The sequence below is a fragment of the Bombina bombina genome, chromosome 6, assembly GCF_027579735.1.
Source record: "Bombina bombina isolate aBomBom1 chromosome 6, aBomBom1.pri, whole genome shotgun sequence".
Taxonomy (NCBI): Eukaryota; Metazoa; Chordata; class Amphibia; order Anura; family Bombinatoridae; genus Bombina; species Bombina bombina.
Genome location: NC_069504.1, coordinates 814,867,275 through 814,888,479, shown reverse-complemented (window position 1 = coordinate 814,888,479; position 21,205 = coordinate 814,867,275). Strand labels below are relative to the sequence as shown.

The 21,205-nt window shown below is 38.7% G+C and overlaps 1 protein-coding gene across 2 annotated transcripts in view; it reads left to right on the top strand.

The window, feature by feature from the left end:
- The window catches only part of GTF2F1 (general transcription factor IIF subunit 1), a 78,003-nt gene that overhangs the window by 35,980 nt on the left and 20,818 nt on the right, over positions 1–21,205 (top strand). For both annotated transcript variants that reach the window (XM_053718177.1, XM_053718176.1), the window contains exons 6-7: positions 7,372–7,542; positions 7,671–7,879. In XM_053718177.1, the coding sequence (XP_053574152.1) occupies positions 7,372–7,542; positions 7,671–7,879 (380 nt within the window). The remainder of the gene's footprint in view (positions 1–7,371; positions 7,543–7,670; positions 7,880–21,205) is intronic.

The following is a 21,205-nucleotide window of genomic DNA, read 5'->3' as shown; positions in this document are numbered from 1 at the left end:
CGGCGTGAATATAGCTGAGCCCCTCTGTTTGTGATTTGTATCCTGTACATTTTTAATGGATTAAAGCACTTTGACTGTTGCTCAGTAGCCTACATTATTTCTCTTCAGAGACTTGCGGTAGTCCGCCGCTTATTTTTTGTTGGCTCCACACCGCCATCATCACTGGCTGGTTTCTGTTTACCTGTGTTCCATACACATACTCACAGAGGTTTTTTCTTGTAACGGCACTCCTCTTCTCTTGCTATAAAGTTTTAAACAACTTTCTAATTTACTTCTGTTACCATTTTTTCTTCATTTTCTCTGTCTGACAGAGGGAGCGAGCTGCACTGTGTCTAATGGCGCGGTCGGGCCGGGCTGTGACTATACAGCTGGCCCGAAGCGCTCAGTAAAAACAACAGACCCGTTCAGCAGAATACAGAAAGCGGGTCTGTAAAACAGCGGTATTTTTACAAAATAAAAAGGCAATATTATGATTTACAAAGTTTGGCTAATATAATGTTATATAATTCTGCACTATGTGCAGAATTATATAACATTATTTTTAAGGTTTACTGTCCCTTTAAGGAAAAAAATGACATGTTCTTATTTTATCCCTAGCGACCCTGCAACTCTGTGAGTTTAATTCCTACAGTTAATGTGCTGCTGGTCCTAAATAAGAATAGCGGTGAGTCAATTATCAGCAGCTGTTGCACTGCTGTTTATTCTTGGGGCTGCCAGTTCTCTGTCTCCCGAGTGAAACTTTAACCATGTATTTAACACATTTGTGGGGAATAAACACAAAGAGTTGCAGGATCGCTAGTGCTAAGATTACATCCTTTAAAAGATGGCCCTTTAACCCCTTAATGACCTGTTGCTGGTCTTTCTATGGGGATTGTTGGACTGTGCTATTTAAGAAAGCCTGCAGGAGGGAGGGAAGGTCTAAAAGCGCAGTCTTGCCGCTCGTGGCAAGACCCACACTATTATTAGTAGACGAGCCCTTAACGGCCAGCAATGTAAATGGTACATCACAGTCTTTAAGGGGTTAAGGTAATTGCTTTATAAACACTAGAACTTTACTCTAATTTTGCCAATATTTAAACAGCTAATGGAACTTTAAAAAAATACATCTACATCAAATACGTCTACCTGTTATTCTCAAACTAATCTTGTCTTTGAACGCCTCATTTTATTTAGCATTTACTGACGGCTAGATTACGAGTTATGCGTTAGGGTAAAAAAGCAGTGTTAACAGGTCCTAACGCTGCTTTTTTACCCCCGCTGGTATTACGAGTCTTGAAGGTTTAGGGTCACCGCACACTTTTTTGGCCTTATCGCAAAACGACTTACATAAACTTTGTAAAGCCTTTTTTCTATGGGACTTCCATAGCGCCGGTATTACGAGTCTGTCCTGGGAGACCAAAAAGTGAGAGGTAAACCCTACCCCATCAAGAGTCCTAACGCATTTAAAAGTCAGTAGTTAAGAGTTTTATGGTACAACGCCGTAACATAAAACTCATAACTAAAGTGCTTAAAAGTACACTAACACCCATAAACTACCTATTAACCCCTAAACCGAGGCCCTCTTGCATCGCAAACACTATAATAACAATTTTAACCCCTAATCTGCCGCTCCAGACATTGCCGCAACTATAATAAACATATTAACCCCTAAACCGCCACACTCCCGCCTCGCAAACATTAAATATTAACCCCTAATCTGCCGTCCCTAACATCGCCGCCACCTACCTACATTTATTAACCCCTAATCTGCCGCCCCCACTATACTAAATGTATTAACCCCTAAACCTAAGTCTAACCCTAACACCCCCTAACTTAAATATAATAAATCTAAATAAAAATTAATATTATTACCTAAATAATTCCTATTTAAAACTAAATACTTACCTATAAAATAAACCCTAAGCTAGCTGCAATATAACTAATAGTTACATTGTAGCTATCTTAGGGTTTATTTTTATTTTACAGGCAAGTTTGTATTTATTTTAACTAGGTACAATAGTTATTAAATAGTTATTAACTATTTAATAACTACCTAGCTAAAATAAATACAAAAGTACCTGTAAAATAAAACCTAACCTAAGTTACAATAACACCTAACCCTACAATTAAATAAATTAACTAAATTAAAAACAATTATATAAATTAAATTGGCTAAAGTACAAAACCCCCCCCACTAAATTCCAGAAAATAAAAAACAAATTACAAGATATTTAAACTAATTACACCTAATCTAATAGCCCTATCAAAATAAAAAAAAGCCCCCCCCCCAAAAAAAACAGCCTAAACTATCAATAGCCCCTAAAAGGGCCTTTTGCTGGGCATTGCCCCAAAGAAATCAGCTCTTTTACCTGTAAAAAAAAATACAAACAACCCCCCCAACAGTAAAACCCACCACCCACACAACCAACCCCCCATATAAAATCCTATCTAAAAAAACCTAAGCTCCCCATTGCCCTGAAAAGGGCATTTGGATGGGCATTGCCCTTAAAAGGGCAGTTAGCTCTATTGCAGGCCCAAACCCTAACCTAAAAATAAAACCCACCCTATACACCCTTAAAAAAACCTAACACTAACCCCCTGAAGATCGACTTACAGTTCTGAAGACCGGACATCCATCCTCAAGGAAGCGGCAGAAGTCTTCATCCAAGCCGGGCCGAAGTCCTCAACAAAGCCGGGAGAAGTCTTCATCCAAGCCGGGCGAAGTGGTCCTCCAGACGGGCAGAAGTCTTCATCCAGACGGCATCTTCTATCTTCATCCATCCGACGCGGAGCGGGTCCATCTTCAAGACATCCGACGCGGAGTATCCTCTTCATCCGGAGTCTTCTTACTGAATGAAGGTACCTTTAAGTGACATCATCCAAGATGGCGTCCCTTAGATTACGATTGGCTGATAGAATTCTATCAGCCAATCGGAATTAAGGTAGAAAAAATCCTATTGGCTGATGCAATCAGCCAATAGGATTGAGCTTACATTCTATTGGCTTTTCCAATCAGCCAATAGAATGCAAGCTCAATCCTATTGGCTGATTGGATCAGCCAATAGGATTGAACTTCAGTCCTATTGGCTGATTGCATCAGCCAATAGGATTTTTTTCTACCTTAATTCCGATTGGCTGATAGAATTCTATCAGCCAATCGGAATCTAAGGGACGCCATCTTGGATGACGTCACTTAAAGGTACCTTCATTTAGTAAGAAGACTCCGGATGAAGAGGATACTCCGCGTCGGATGTCTTGAAGATGGAGCCGCTCCGCGTCGGATAGATGAAGATAGAAGATTCCGTCTGGATGAAGACTTCTGCCCGTCTGGAGGACCACTTCGCCCGGCTAGGATGAAGACTTCTCCCGGCTTCGTTGAGGACTTCGACCCGGCTTAGATGAAGACTTCTGCCGCTTCCTTGAGGATGGATGTCCGGTCTTAAGAACTGTAAGTCGATCTTCAGGGGGTTAGTGTTAGGTTTTTTTAAGGGTCTATTGGGTGGGTTTTATTTTTAGGTTAGGGTTTGGGCCTGCAATAGAGCTAACTGCCCTTTTAAGGGCAATGCCCATCCAAATGCACTTTTCAGGGCAATGGGGAGATTAGATTTTTTTTAGATAGTATTATATTTGGGTGGTTGGTTGTGTGGGTGGTGGGTTTTACTGTTGGGAGGGTTGTTTGTATTTTTTTTTACAGGTAATAGAGCTGGTTACTTTGGGGCAATGCCCCGCAAAAGGTTTTTTTTTTTTGGGGGGGGGCTTTTTTTATTTTGATAGGGCTATTAGATTAGGTGTAATTAGTTTAAATATCTTGTAATTTGTTATTTTCTGTAATCTAGTTTTTTTTTTGTACTTTAGCTAATTTAATTTATTTAATTGTTTTTAATTTAGTTTATTTAATTGTAGGGTTAGGTGTTATTGTAACTTAGGTTAGGTTTTATTTTACTGGTACTTTTGTATTTATTTTAGCTAGGTAGTTATTAAATAGTTAATAACTATGTAGTAACTATTCTACCTAGTTAAAATAAATACAAACTTTCCTGTAAAATAAAAATAAACCCTAAGATAGCTACAATGTAACTATTAGTTATATTGTAGCTAGCTTAGGGTTTATTTTATAGGTAATTATTTAGTTTTAAATAGGAATAATTTAGATAATAATATTAATTTTTATTTAGATTTATTGTAATTATATTTAAGTTAGGGGGTGTTAGGGTTAGACTTAGGTTTAGGGGTTAATACATTTAGTATAGTGGGGGCGGCAGATTAGGGGTTAATAAATGTAGGTAGGTGGCGGCGATGTTAGGGACGGCAGATTAGGGGTTAATAATATTTAACTGTTTGCGAGGCGGGAGTGCGGCGGTTTAGGGGTTAATATGTTTATTATAGTGGCGGCGACGTTGGGGGTGGCATATTAGGGGTTAATAAGTGTAGTTAGGTTGCGGCGATATTGGGGGAGGGAGATTAGGGGTTAATAAATATAATGTAGGTGTTGGCGATGTTGGGGGCAGCAGATTAGGGGTTCATAAGTATAATGTAGGTGGCGGCGGTGTCCAGAGCGGCAGATTAGGGGTTAATAAATATAATCTAGGTGTCGGCGATGTCGGGGGCGGCAGATTAGGGGTTAATAAGTGTAAGATTAGGGGTTCATGTTAGGGTGTTAGGTGTAAACATAACTTTAGTTTCCCCATAGGAATCAATGGGGCTGCGTTACGGAGCTTTACGCTGCTTTTTTGCAGGTGTTAGACTTTTTCTCAGCCGGCTCTCCCCATTGATTCCTATGGGGAAATCGTGCACGAGCACGTACGACCAGCTCACCGCTGACTTAAGCAGCGCTGGTATTGGAGTGCGTAAGGAGCACAATTTTGCTCAACGCTCACTTCTTGTCTTTTAACGCCGAGTTTGTAAAAACCTGTAATACCAGCGCTGCAGGTAAGTGAGCGGTGGGACAAAACTGCTCGTTAGCACTGCACAGCTCATAATGAAAAACTCGTAATCTGGCCGTGAGTGTTTAATGTTCCTTTAAAGCAAGGTTTTATTTCTTATATATAGGACTTTGAGGATAAAAAAATAATAAAGGGTATGTTAAAAAGCCACAGAAATGCACAATAGTACTAAAATTGTGAACCTTGCTGGTTTAAGTGCTCGACTTGATAGAAACGGAAACCTTAAAGGAATAGTAAACCCAACTTTTTTCTTTCATGACCCAAGCAGAGCATGCAATTTTAAGCAACTTTCTAATTTACTCCCATTATCAATTTTTCTTTGTTCTCTTGGTATCTTTATTTAAAAAAGTAGGAATGTAAGATAAGGAGCTAGGCCATTTTTGATTCAGCACCCTGGCAAGTGCTTGCTGATTGGTTGCTACATTTAGCCACCAATAAGCAAGTGCAACCCAGGTTCTGAACCAAAAATGAGCTGGCTCTTAAAGTGAATGTCAATTTTGATGCTAAAGTTCCCGGTTTTTAAAAATGTGATTAAAAACAGGGGCACTTTAACCTCTTAATGACATATGACGGAATTTTTCCGTCATAAAACAATTGAGCAAACTGAAAGCTGTGTCCTTAAAGGGTTAATTAATCAAAATTTACATTTCACTCCTGTTATGAAAAAACTTACCTTTTTAATCTTGACAGCAGCTCCAGCTTCCTCCGGTCGTCGCAAGCCATTTCTGACGTCAGAAATGATGGATAGGTCATCCTCCAATCACGGCTTCCCCTCCGGGGGAATCAGTGTCTGATTCAACGCTGTGATTGGAGGATGCCGGATTCCTCATTTTAGACCCAGGAAGAGGCTTTGCAACGGGCGGAGGAAGCTGGAGCTGCTGTCAAGATTAAAAGGTAAGTATTTTTTTTCACAACACTAGTGAAATGTACATTTTGATAAGTTAAAGTGCCCCTGTTTTTAATCAAATTTTTAAAAAACGGGCACTTTAGCATCAAAATTGACATTCACTTTAAGCTTTACATTCCTGCTTTTAAAATAAAGATACCAAGAGAATGAAGCAAAATTGTGATAATATAAGTAAATTAGAAAGTTGCTTAAAATTGCAGGCTCTATCTGAATCACAAAAGTTCAATTTTGACTTTTTAGTTTCCCTTTTAATGAAACCTAACAATTTATTTAGATAGAGCACACAATTTAAAACAACTTTCCAATGTACTTCTATTATTTTGCTTTGTTTCTTGGTATCCTTTTTTGAAAAGAATACGTAGGAAGGCTCAGGAGCAGGAAGCTAGCTACTCATTGGTGACCACCCATATATGCCTTGTCATTGGTTTACCAATGTGTTCATCTAGCGCCCAGTAGTGCACTGCTGCTTTTTCAACAAAGGATAGCTAGAGAATGAAGCAAAATTGATAGAAGTACATTAGAAAGCTGTTTAAAATTGTATGCTCTGTCTGAATCATAAAATATTTTTGGGGGGTTTTATATCCCTTTAAATTCTGTAGTTAATGGTTAAAAGAAATTTTAGTTTAGGAAATCACTTTTTTCTTCCGCTGTGGTGGGGATAAATTAATGTTTTATTGTTTTGTCATTAATATACTTAAACAGTACTTTTTTTTTTTTTATGTTTTTGAGAAACTAATAATGCAGGTTTTTGTCTTTTAATATATAAATTATTTTTATATTAATTTAGTTTACGTAATTATAAAATAAGCAAATTGAATAACAATTACAGTGTAAAAACCAAAAATGTGAAAAACGTAAACACTTTACATCTCAAAATAAATATAGAAAAGGGATATACTCCTTTAAAGGGACAGTAAACCCCAAAATTTTCCTTCATGATTTGGAAAGAACATACAATTTTAAAGCAACTTTCCAATTTACTTCTATTACCAAATTTGCTTTGTTCTTTTTTTATCCTTTGCTGAAGAAACAGCATTGCACTACTGACAGCTAGTCAGCCAATCACAAGAGACAAATGTGTGCAGGCACCAATCATCAGCTAGCTCCCACTAGTGTAGGATATGTGCATATTCTTTTTCAACAAGAAATAACTAGAGAACAAAGCACATTTGAAAATAGAAGTGAATTTAAAAGTGTCTTACAATGACATGCTCTATCTGAATCATGCAAGTTCAATTTTGACTTTCCTATCCCTTTAATGACTTGTACAAGAGCTACTGACTCCAATGATCTGACTGTAGGATGACCTCAAGGAGAGAAGGTTCACCATATAGTGAAATTCTTTATATATGTAGAGACAAGCGGTTAAAAAAAGCCATACTATAAATGAGCTTTCAGGAATATAAGCACTTAAATATTCCACTTCACCGAGATAAAGGAGTAGGCGGGAGGACGGATAGATCTAATCTTGTTGATTTAATAAAAATTATAAATTGATATTTTAAAATGACTATGCATGTTTTATCTTCTGTAACTCCTTAGATATAAAGGTGTGAAGAAAGGTGGGGTGACAGAGAATGCCTCCTACTATATCTTCACACAATGCGCAGACGGGGCATTTGAAGCTTTTCCAGTCTCAAACTGGTACAATTTCACCCCAGTTGCCAAGCACCGCACTTTAACCGCTGAAGAAGCTGAAGAAGAGTGGGAAAGGTAATGCTTAAGATAAGAGTACTTTGCTCCCTTTTCCCTGATAAGCAACTTATCTCTCTGTATATTCAGCTCTATAGGTCTCCTTCGCTTATTTACTTTCCAGTCTTCCTGTTTCTTTCATCCTGCAGACGTAACAAAATTCTCAACCACTTCACGATTATGCAGCAACGTCGTCTAAAAGACCAGGGTGGAGGAGATGATGACGAGGAAGAGGGTGGTGGCAAATCTGAGAAGGGAGCGAAAAACAAGAAAAAGAAGAAAAGTGATCTCAAAATTCATGACCTTGAGGATGATCTTGAAATGAGCTCCACTGAAAGCGAGGAGAGTGGAGAGGAGGGTGAGAGAATGAGGCAGTGGGGAAGGCAATGCAGAGACCTTAAACGGGTTGGGAGACAAAAATAAAGTAAAGAGAATAAAGAGCTGTCTAGGGAAACACTGTGATGAATAGAGGACAGGGATGGAGAACAAAGATCAAGGTGTAGGCAGCAAAAGAATAATAGAGTGAGAAATTGAGTAGGGTAGAGAAGAGGCTGGGATATAAGTAAAAGTGTGTGTAACACAATATAGGCCAGATTATAAATGGTGCACTATCAGATTTTTTTTCTCCCGCGCTAACTGTGCTCATAGTAAAGTTTTTACGCAAGCCGGTTAGCGTGCATATTACAAATTAAAAGTAAAACGTTAGTGCACATCGATGCTCACTATTTTCAGGACTACAGATAATGCGACCATGTTAACTTCTCCCCATAGACTTCAATGGAGCGCACTGTTAAAAAACAAAAAAACACAAAAACTAACACATCGCTTGTGCGCGTATCCAACACGCATTAGACCAATTACGCTAAAGCCGAAGATGGTTATGCATATTTTACACTCCAATGTTCTTCACATAGAAGAAAATGTTCTTTTTATTTTTAAATGTATATTTGTATTTTATATATATATATATATATATATATATATATATATATATATATATATATATATATATATATATATATATATATATATATATATATATATATATATACTAGGCGATAATCCTGCCCAGAGGGCAGTCTGTTTAAAAAATCCAAACCCCCAAGCTAATTTTACTAAAAATAAAAAATGTAAAATTACAGGAAAAAAATAAACAAAGCTATCCAAAATAAAAAAATTAAACTTAAACCAATACCCCTATAAAAAATCCCCCAAAATTAAAACACCCCCTAATCTAATAAACTACCAATAGCCCTTAAAATGGCCTTTTTGTAGGGCATTGCCCTAAGTTAAACAGCTCTTTCTTTCATGTAATTAGCAAGAGTCCATGAGCTAGTGACGTATGGGATATACATTCCTACCAGGAGGGGCAAAGTTTCCCAAACCTCAAAATGCCTATAAATACACCCCTCACCACACCCACAATTCAGTTTTACAAACTTTGCCTCCTATGGAGGTGGTGAAGTAAGTTTGTGCTAGATTCTACGTTGATATGCGCTCCGCAGCAGGTTGGAGCCCGGTTTTCCTCTCAGCGTGCAGTGAATGTCAGAGGGATGTGAGGAGAGTATTGCCTATTTTGAATGCAGTGATCTCCTTCTACGGGGTCTATTTCATAGGTTCTCTGTTATCGGTCGTAGAGATTCATCTCTTACCTCCCTTTTCAGATCGACGATATATTCTTATTTATATACCATTACCTCTGCTGATTTTCGTTTCAGTACTGGTTTGGCTTTCTACAAACATGTAGATGAGTGTCCTGGGGTAAGTAAGTCTTATTTTCTGTGACACTCTAAGCTATGGTTGGGCACTTTGTTTATAAAGTTCTAAATATATGTATTCAAACATTTATTTGCCTTGACTCAGGATGTTCAACATTCCTTATTTTCAGACAGTCAGTTTCATATTTGGGATAATGCACTTGAATCAATTATTTTTTCTTACCTTAAAAATTTGACTTTTTTCCCCTGTGGGATGTTAGGCTCGCGGGGGCTGAAAATGCTTCATTTTATTGCGTCATTCTTGGCGCTGACTTTTTTGGCGCAAAAAATCTTTTCTGTTTCCGGCGTCATACGTGTCGCCGGAAGTTGCGTCATTTTTGACGTTCTTTTGCGCCAAAGATGTCGGCGTTCCGGATGTGGCGTCATTTTTGGCACCAAAGAACATTTAGGCGCCAAATAATGTGGGCGTCTTATTTGGCGCTAAAAAATATGGGCATCGCTTTTGTCTCCACATTATTTCAGTCTCATTTTTTCTTTGCTTCTGGTTGCTAGAAGCTTGTTCATTGGCATTTTTTCCCATTCCTGAAACTGTCATTTAAGGAATTTGATCAATTTTGCTTTATATGTTGTTTTTTCTCTTACATATTGCAAGATGTCTCACGTTGCATCTGAGTCAGAAGATACTTCAGGAAAATCGCTGTCTAGTGCTGGAACTACCAAAGCTAAGTGTATCTGCTGTAAACTTTTGGTAGCTATTCCTCCAGCTGTTGTTTGTATTAATTGTCATGACAAACTTGTTAATGCAGATAATATTTCCTTTAGTAATGTACCATTGCCTGTTGCAGTTCCATCAACATCTAAGGTTCAGAATGTTCCTGATAACATAAGAGATTTTGTTTCTGAATCCATCAAGAAGGCTATGTCTGTTATTCCTCCTTCTAGTAAACATAAAAAATCTTTTAAAACTTCTCTTTATACAGATGAATTTTTAAATGAACATCATCATTCTGATTCTGATGACTCTTCTGGCTCAGAGGATTCTGTCTCAGAGATTGATGCTGATAAATCTTCATATTTATTTAAATTGGAATTTATTCGTTCTTTACTTAAAGAAGTACTAATTGCTTTAGAAATTGAGGATTCTGGTCCTCTTGATACTAATTCTAAACGTTTAGATAAGGTCTTTAAATCTCCTGTGGTTATTCCAGAAGTTTTTCCTGTTCCTAGTGCTATTTCTGAAGTAATTTCCAGAGAATGGGATAAATTGGGTAATTCATTTACTCCTTCTAAACGTTTTAAGCAATTATATCCTGTGCCGTCTGACAGATTAGAATTTTGGGACAAAATCCCTAGAGTTGATGGGGCTATTTCTACCCTTGCTAAACGTACTACTATTCCTACGTCAGATGGTACTTCGTTTAAGGATCCTTTAGATAGGAAAATTGAATCCTTTCTAAGAAAAGCTTATCTGTGTTCAGGTAATCTTCTTAGACCTGCTATATCATTGGCTGATGTTGCTGCAGCTTCAACTTTTTGGTTGGAAACTTTAGTACAACAAGTAACAGATCATGATTCTCATAATATTATTATTCTTCTTCAACATGCTAATAATTTTATCTGTGATGCCATTTTTGATATTATCAGAGTTGATGTCAGGTTTATGTCTCTAGCTATTTTAGCTAGAAGAGCTTTATGGCTTAAAACTTGGAATGCTGATATGGCTTCTAAATCAACTCTACTTTCCATTTCTTTCCAGGGTAACAAATTATTTGGTTCTCAGTTGGATTCTATTATCTCAACTGTTACTGGTGGGAAAGGAACTTTTTTACCACAGGATAAAAAATCTAAGGGTAAAAACAGGGCTAATAATTGTTTTCGTTCCTTTCGTTTCAACAAAGAACAAAAGCCTGATCCTTCATCCTCAGGAGCAGTTTCAGTTTGGAAACCATCTCCAGTCTGGAATAAATCCAAGCCTTCTAGAAAAGCAAAGCCAGCTTCTAAGTCCACATGAAGGTGCGGCCCTCATTCCAGCTCAGCTGGTAAGGGGGCAGGTTACGTTTTTTCAAAGAAATTTGGATCAATTCTGTTCACAATCTTTGGATTCAGAACATTGTTTCAGAAGGGTACAGAATTGGTTTCAAGATGAGACCTCCTGCAAAGAGATTTTTTCTTTCCCGTGTCCCAGTAAATCCAGTGAAAGCTCAAGCATTTCTGAATTGTGTTTCAGGTCTAGAGTTGGCTGGAGTAATTATGCCAGTTCCAGTTCTGGAACAGGGGATGGGGTTTTATTCAAATCTCTTCATTGTACCAAAGAAGGAGAATTCCTTCAGACCAGTTCTGGATCTAAAAATATTGAATCGTTATGTAAGGATACCAACGTTCAAAATGGTAACTGTAAGGACTATCTTGCCTTTTGTTCAGCAAGGGCATTATATGTCCACAATAGATTTACAGGATGCATATCTGCATATTCCGATTCATCCAGATCATTATCAGTTCCTGAAATTCTCTTTTCTGGACAAGCATTACCAGTTTGTGGCTCTGCCGTTTGGCCTAGCTACAGCTCCAAGAATTTTTACAAAGGTTCTCGGTGCCCTTCTGTCTGTAATCAGAGAACAGGGTATTGTGGTATTTCCTTATTTGGACGATATCTTGGTACTTGCTCAGTCTTTACATTTAGCAGAATCTCATACGAATCGACTTGTGTTGTTTCTTCAAGATCATGGTTGGAGGATCAATTCACCAAAAAGTTCATTGATTCCTCAGACAAGGGTAACCTTTCTGGGTTTCCAGATAGATTCAGTGTCCATGACTCTGTCTTTGACAGACAAGAGACGTCTAAAATTGATTTCAGCTTGTCGAAACCTTCAGTCACAATCATTCCCTTCGGTAGCCTTATGCATGGAAATTCTAGGTCTTATGACTGCTGCATCGGACGCGATCCCCTTTGCTCGTTTTCACATGCGACCTCTTCAGCTCTGTATGCTGAATCAATGGTGCAGGGATTACACAAATATATCTCAATTAATATCTTTAAAACCGATTGTACGACACTCTCTAACGTGGTGGACAGATCACCATCGTTTAATTCAGGGGGCTTCTTTCTTTCATGTAATTAACAAGAGTCCATGAGCTAGTGACGTATGGGATATACATTCCTACCAGGAGGGGCAAAGTTTCCCAAACCTTAAAATGCCTATAAATACACCCCTCACCACACCCACAAATCAGTTTTACAAACTTTGCCTCCAAGGGAGGTGGTGAAGTAAGTTTGTGCTAGATTCTACGTTGATATGCGCTCCGCAGCAAGTTGGAGCCCGGTTTTCCTCTCAGCGTGCAGTGAATGTCAGAGGGATGTGAAGAGAGTATTGCCTATTGAATGCAGTGATCTCCTTCTACGGGGTCTATTTCATAAGGTTCTCTGTTATCGGTCGTAGAGATTCATCTCTTACCTCCCTTTTCAGATCGACGATATACTCTTATATTTACCATTACCTCTACTGATTCTCGTTTCAGTACTGGTTTGGCTTTCTACAAACATGTAGATGAGTGTCCTGGGGTAAGTAAGTCTTATTTTCTGTGACACTCTAAGCTATGGTTGGGCACTTTATTTATAAAGTTCTAAATATATGTATTCAAACATTTATTTGCCTTGACTCAGAATGTTCAACTTTCCTTATTTTCAGACAGTCAGTTTCATATTTGGGATTATGCATTGAATTATCATATTTTTCTTACCTCAAAAATTTGACTTTTTTCCCTGTGGGCTGTTAGGCTCGCGGGGGCTGAAAATGCTTCATTTTATTGCGTCATTCTTGGCGCGGACTTTTTTGGCGCAAAAATTCTTTTCCGTTTCCGGCGTCATACGTGTCGCCGGAAGTTACGTCATTTTTTGACGTTATTTTGCGCCAAAAATGTCGGCGTTCTGGATGTGGCGTCATTTTTGGCGCCAAAAGCATTTAGGCGCCAAATAATGTGGGCGTCTTATTTGGGGCGTCGCTTTTGTCTCCACATTATTTCAGTCTCATTTTTCATTTGCTTCTGGTTGCTAGAAGCTTGATATTTGGCATTCTTTCCCATTCCTGAAACTGTCTTATAAGGAATTTGATCTATTTTGCTTTATATGTTGTTTTTTCTCTTACATATTGCAAGATGTCTCACGTTGCATCTGAGCCAGAAGATACTACAGGAAAATCACTGCCTGCTGGATCTACCAAAGCTAAGTGTATCTGCTGTAAATTTTTGGTAGCTATTCCTCCAGCTGTTGTTTGTAATAATTGTCATGACAAACTTGTTAAAGCAGATAATATTTCCTTTAGTAATGTACCATTGCCTGTTGCAGTTCCCTCAACATCTAAGGTGCAGAATGTTCCTGATAATATAAGAGATTTTGTTTCTGAATCCATAAAGAAGGCTTTGTCTGTTATTTCTCCTTCTAGTAAACGTAAAAAGTCTTTTAAATCTTCTCTCTCTACAGATGAATTTTTAAATGAACACCATCATTCTGATTCTTTGGACTCTTCTGGTTCAGAGGATTCTATCTCAGAGATTGATGCTGATAAATCTTCATATTTATTTAAGATGGAATTTATTCGCTCTTTACTTAAAGAAGTACTAATTGCTTTAGAAATAGAGGATTCTAGTCCTCTTGATACTAATTCTATACGTTTGGATAAGGTTTTTAAAGCTCCTGCGGTTATTCCAGAAGTTTTTCCTGTTCCTAATGCTATTTCTGCAGTGATTTCCAAAGAATGGGATAAATTGGGTAATTCATTTACTCCTTCTAAACGTTTTAAGCAATTATATCCTGTTCCGCCTGACAGGTTAGAATTTTGGGACAAAATCCCTAAAGTTGATGGGGCTATTTCTACCCTTGCTAAACGTACTACCATTCCTACGTCAGATGGTACCTCGTTTAAGGATCCTTTAGATAGAAAAATTGTATCCTTTCTAAGAAAAGCTTATCTGTGTTCAGGTAATCTTCTTAGACCTGCTATATCATTGGCTGATGTTGCTGCAGCTTCAACTTTTTGGTTGGAAACCCTAGCGCAACAAGTAGCAAATCGTGATTCTCATGATATTATTATTCTTCTCCAGCATGCTAATAATTTTATCTGTGATGCCATTTTTGATATTATTAGAGTTGATGTTAGGTTTATGTCTCTAGCTATCTTAGCCAGAAGAGCTTTATGGCTTAAGACTTGGAATGCTGATATGGCTTCTAAATCAACTCTACTTTCCATTTCTTTCCAGGGAAACAAATTATTTGGTTCTCAGTTGGATTCTATTATTTCAACTGTTACTGGTGGGAAAGGAACTTTTTTACCACAGGATAAAAAATCTAAAGGTAAAAACAGGGCTAACAATCGTTTTCGTTCCTTTCGTTTCAACAAAGAACAAAAGCCTGATCCTTCGTCCTCAGGAGCAGTTTCAGTTTGGAAACCATCTCCAGTCTGGAATAAATCCAAGCCTGCTAGAAAGGCAAAGCCTGCTTCTAAGTTCACATGAAGGTACGGCCCTCATTCCAGTTCAGCTGGTAGGGGGCAGGTTACGTTTTTTCAAAGAAATTTGGATCAATTCTGTTCACAATCTTTGGATTCAGAACATTGTTTCAGAAGGGTACAGAATTGGTTTCAAGATGAGACCTCCTGCAAAGAGATTTTTTCTTTCCCGTGTCCCAGTAAATCCAGTGAAAGCTCAAGCATTTCTGAATTGTGTTTCAGATCTAGAGTTGGCTGGAGTAATTATGCCAGTTCCAGTTCCGGAACAGGGGATGGGGTTTTATTCAAATCTCTTCATTGTACCAAAGAAGGAGAATTCCTTCAGACCAGTTCTGGATCTAAAATTATTGAATCGTTATGTAAGGATACCAACGTTCAAGATGGTAACTGTAAGGACTATATTGCCTTTTGTTCAGCAAGGGAATTATATGTCCACAATAGATTTACAGGATGCATATCTGCATATTCCGATTCATCCAGATCATTTTCAGTTCCTGAGATTCTCTTTTCTAGACAAGCATTACCAATTTGTGGCTCTACCGTTTGGCCTTGCTACAGCTCCAAGAATTTTCACAAAGATTCTCGGTGCCCTTCTGTCTGTAATCAGAGAACAGGGTATTGTGGTATTTCCTTATTTGGATGATATCTTGGTACTTGCTCAGTCTTTACATTTAGCAGAGTCTCATACGAATCGACTTGTGTTGTTTCTTCAAGATCATGGTTGGAGGATCAATTTACCAAAAAGTTCTTTGATTCCTCAAACAAGGGTAACCTTTCTGGGTTTCCAGATAGATTCAGTGTCCATGACTCTGTCTTTAACAGACAAGAGACGTCTAAAATTGATTACAGCTTGTCGAAACCTTCAGTCTCAATCATTCCCTTCGGTAGCCTTATGCATGGAAATTCTAGGTCTTATGACTGCTGCATCGGACGCGATCCCCTTTGCTCGTTTTCACATGCGACCTCTTCAGCTCTGTATGCTGAACCAATGGTGCAGGGATTACACGAAGATATATCAATTAATATCTTTAAAACCGATTGTTCGACACTCTCTAACGTGGTGGACAGATCACCATCGTTTAATTCAGGGGGCTTCTTTTGTTCTTCCGACCTGGACTGTAATTTCAACAGATGCAAGTCTCACAGGTTGGGGAGCTGTGTGGGGATCTCTGACGGCACAGGGAGTTTGGGAATCTCAGGAGGTGAGATTACCGATCAATATTTTGGAACTCCGTGCAATTTTCAGAGCTCTTCAGTTTTGGCCTCTTCTGAAGAGAGAATCGTTCATTTGTTTTCAGACAGACAATGTCACAACTGTGGCATACATCAATCATCAAGGAGGGACTCACAGTCCTCTGGCTATGAAAGAAGTATCTCGAATTTTGGTTTGGGCGGAATCCAGCTCCTGTCTAATCTCTGCGGTTCATATCCCAGGTGTAGACAATTGGGAAGCGGATTATCTCAGTCGCCAAACGTTGCATCCGGGCGAATGGTCTCTTCACCCAGAGGTATTTCTTCAGATTGTTCAAATGTGGGGGCTTCCAGAGATAGATCTGATGGCCTCTCATCTAAACAAGAAACTTCCCAGGTATCTGTCCAGATCCCGGGATCCTCAGGCGGAGGCAGTGGATGCATTATCACTTCCTTGGAAGTATCATCCTGCCTATATCTTTCCGCCTCTAGTTCTTCTTCCAAGAGTAATCTCCAAGATTCTGAGGGAATGCTCGTTTGTTCTGCTAATAGCTCCAGCATGGCCTCACAGGTTTTGGTATGCGGATCTTGTCCGGATGGCATCTTGCCAACCATGGACTCTTCCGTTAAGACCAGACCTTCTGTCGCAAGGTCCTTTTTTCCATCCGGATCTGAAATCCTTAAATTTAAAGGTATGGAGATTGAACGCTTGATTCTTAGTCAAAGAGGTTTCTCTGACTCTGTGATTGATACTATGTTACAGGCTCGTAAATCTGTATCTAGAGAGATATATTATAGAGTCTGGAAGACTTATATTTCTTGGTGTCTTACTCATCATTTTTCTTGGTATTCTTTTAGAATTCCGAGAATATTACAATTTCTTCAGGATGGTTTAGATAAGGGTTTGTCCGCAAGTTCCTTGAAAGGACAAATCTCTGCTCTTTCTGTTCTTTTTCACAGAAAGATTGCTATTCTTCCTGATATTCATTGTTTTGTACAAGCTTTGGTTCGTATAAAACCTGTCATTAAGTCAATTTCTCCTCCATGGAGTTTGAATTTGGTTCTGGGAGCTCTTCAAGCTCCTCCGTTTGAACCTATGCATTCATTGGACATTAAATTGCTTTCTTGGAAAGTTTTGTTCCTTTTGGCCATCTCTTCTGCCAGAAGAGTTTCTGAATTATCTGCTCTTTCTTGTGAGTCTCCTTTTCTGATTTTTCATCAGGATAAGGCGGTGTTGCGAACTTCTTTTGAATTTTTACCTAAGGTTGTGAATTCCAACAACATTAGTAGAGAAATCGTGGTTCCTTCATTATGTCCTAATCCTAAGAATTCTAAGGAGAAATCGTTACATTCTTTGGATGTTGTTAGAGCTTTGAAATATTATGTTGAAGCTACTAAATCTTTCCGAAAGACTTCTAGTCTATTTGTCATCTTTTCTGGTTCTAGAAAAGGCCAGAAAGCTTCTGCCATTTCTTTGGCATCCTGGTTGAAATCTTTAATTCATCTTGCCTATGTTAAATCGGGTAAGACTCCGCCTCAGAGGATTACAGCTCATTCTACTAGGTCAGTTTCTACTTCCTGGGCGTTTAGGAATGAAGCTTCAGTTGATCAGATTTGCAAAGCAGCGACTTGGTCCTCTTTGCATACTTTTACTAAATTCTACCATTTTGATGTATTCTCTTCTTCTGAAGCAGTTTTTGGTAGAAAGGTACTTCAGGCAGTGGTTTCGGTTTGAATCTTCTGCTTATGTTTTTCATTAAACTTTATTTTGGGTGTGGATTATTTTCAGCAGGAATTGGCTGTCTTTATTTTATCCCTCCCTCTCTAGTGACTCTTGTGTGGAAAGATCCACATCTTGGGTATTCATTATCCCATACGTCACTAGCTCATGGACTCTTGTTAATTACATGAAAGAAAACATAATTTATGTAAGAACTTACCTGATAAATTCATTTCTTTCATATTAACAAGAGTCCATGAGGCCCACCCTTTTTTGTGGTGGTTATGATTTTTTTGTATGAAGCACAATTATTCCAATTCCTTATTTTATATGCTTCGCACTTTTTTTCTTATCACCCCACTTCTTGGCTATTCGTTAAACTGATTTGTGGGTGTGGTGAGGGGTGTATTTATAGGCATTTTAAGGTTTGGGAAACTTTGCCCCTCCTGGTAGGAATGTATATCCCATACGTCACTAGCTCATGGACTCTTGTTAATATGAAAGAAATGAATTTATCAGGTAAGTTCTTACATAAATTATGTTTTTGTGCTTCCGACCTGGACTGTAATTTCAACAGATGCAAGTCTCACAGGTTGGGGAGCTGTGTGGGGATCTCTGACGGCACAAGGAGTTTGGGAATCTCAGGAGGTGAGATTACCGATCAATATTTTGGAACTCCGTGCAATTTTCAGAGCTCTTCAGTCTTGGCCTCTTCTGAAGAGAGAATCGTTCATTTGTTTTCAGACAGACAATGTCACAACTGTGGCATACATCAATCATCAAGGAGGGACTCACAGTCCTCTGGCTATGAAAGAAGTATCTCAAATTTTGGTTTGGGCGGAATCCAGCTCCTGTCTAATCTCTGCGGTTCATATCCCAGGTATAGACAATTGGGAAGCGGATTATCTCAGTCGCCAAACGTTGCATCCGGGCGAATGGTCTCTTCACCCAGAGGTATTTCTTCAGATTGTTCAAATGTGGGAGCTTCCAGAAATAGATCTGATGGCGTCTCATCTAAACAAGAAACTTCCCAGGTATCTGTCCAGATCCCGGGATCCTCAGGCGGAAGCAGTGGATGCATTATCACTTCCTTGGAAGTATCATCCTGCCTATATCTTTCCGCCTCTAGTTCTTCTTCCAAGAGTAATCTCCAAGATTCTGAAGGAATGCTCGTTTGTTCTGCTGGTAGCTCCGGCATGGCCTCACAGGTTTTGGTATGCGGATCTTGTCCGGATGGCCTCTTGCCATCCGTGGACTCTTCCGCTAAGACCAGACCTTCTGTCGCAAGGTCCTTTTTTCCATCAGGATCTCAAATCCTTAAATTTAAAGGTATGGAGATTGAACGCTTGATTCTTGGTCAAAGAGGTTTCTCTGACTCTGTGATTAATACTATGTTACAGGCTCGTAAATCTGTATCCAGAGAGATATATTATAGAGTCTGGAAGACTTATATTTCTTGGTGTCTTTCTCATCATTTTTCTTGGCATTCTTTTAGAATTCCGAGAATTTTACAGTTTCTTCAGGACGGTTTAGATAAAGGTTTATCCGCAAGTTCTTTGAAAGGACAAATCTCTGCTCTTTCTGTTCTTTTTCACAGAAAGATTGCTAATCTTCCTGATATTCATTGTTTTGTACAAGCTTTGGTTCGTATAAAACCTGTCATTAAGTCAATTTCTCCTCCTTGGAGTTTGAATTTGGTTCTGGGGGCTCTTCAAGCTCCTCCGTTTGAACCTATGCATTCATTGGACATTAAATTACTTTCTTGGAAAGTTTTGTTCCTTTTGGCGATCTCTTCTGCCAGAAGAGTCTCTGAATTATCTGCTCTTTCTTGTGAGTCTCCTTTTCTGATTTTTCATCAAGATAAGGCAGTGTTGCGAACTTCTTTTGAATTTTTACCTAAAGTTGTGAATTCCAACAACATTAGTAGAGAAATTGTGGTTCCTTCATTATGTCCTAATCCTAAGAATTCTAAGGAGAAATCGTTGCATTCTTTGGATGTTGTTAGAGCTTTGAAATATTATGTTGAAGCTACTAAGTCTTTCCGAAAGACTTCTAGTCTATTTGTTATCTTTTCCGGTTCTAGAAAAGGCCAGAAAGCTTCTGCCATTTCTTTGGCATCTTGGTTGAAATCTTTAATTCATCATGCCTATGTCGAGTCGGGTAAAACTCCGCCTCAAAGGATTACAGCTCATTCTACTAGGTCAGTTTCTACTTCCTGGGCGTTTAGGAATGAAGCTTCGATTGATCAGATTTGCAAAGCAGCAACTTGGTCCTCTTTGCATACTTTTACTAAATTCTACCATTTTGATGTATTTTCTTCTTCTGAAGCAGTTTTTGGTAGAAAAGTACTTCAGGCAGCGGTTTCAGTTTGAATCTTCTGTTTATGTTTTTCATTAAACTTTATTTTGGGTGTGGATTATTTTCAGCAGGAATTGGCTGTCTTTATTTTATCCCTCCCTCTCTAGTGACTCTTGCGTGGAAAGATCCACATCTTGGGTAATCATTATCCCATACGTCACTAGCTCATGGACTCTTGCTAATTACATGAAAGAAAACATAATTTATGTAAGAACTTACCTGATAAATTCATTTCTTTCATATTAGCAAGAGTCCATGAGGCCCGCCCTTTTTTGTGGTGGTTATGATTTTTTTGTATAAAGCACAATTATTCCAATTCCTTATTTTATATGCTTTCGCACTTTTTTCTTATCACCCCACTTCTTGTGGGTGTGGTGAGGGGTGTATTTATAGGCATTTTGAGGTTTGGGAAACTTTGCCCCTCCTGGTAGGAATGTATATCCCATACGTCACTAGCTCATGGACTCTTGCTAATATGAAAGAAATGAATTTATCAGGTAAGTTCTTACATAAATTATGTTTTTACTTACAAAAATTACAAATTACCCCCTAACAGTAAAACCCCCCACCCAACCAACGACCCAAAATAAAAAAACCTAAAACTAAAAAAAACCTAAACTACCCATTGCCTCTAATGGGGCATTTGTATGGGCATTGCCCTTAAATGGGGAAATCATCTCTTTTACAGCCCATTAAATCCCTAATCTAAAAAAACAAACAAGAAAAAACCCCAATAAAACAAAAAAAACCTAAGACTAAGCCCCAAATAGGTACTCACTGTTCCTGAAGTCTGGCGGAGAAGGTCTTCTTCAGGCGGCTCAGTCATCATCTATCTTTATCCTGTGCGAGGGCGGCTTGGAGCGGAGGTGTGGAGCTGGCTTCACCGATTGCGTGGATCCTCAGTGGGGTTCCTCAACGTTGGCTGTCCTTGGCGGCGTAGAGGCTCCTCTTCACCCGATGTCCATCGTACACTGAAGATTGAATGCAAGGTACCACATTCAATTTGGGGAACCTTGCATTCCTATTAGCTGAAATTTTTAAATCAGCCAATAGGATGAGAGCCACTAAAATCCTATTGGCTGTTCAAAACAGCCTATAAGATTTCAGTAGCTCTCATCCTATTGGCTGATTTCAAAATTGCAGCCAATAGGAATGTAAGGTACCCCAATAAATATGGGGTGCCTTGCATTCAATCT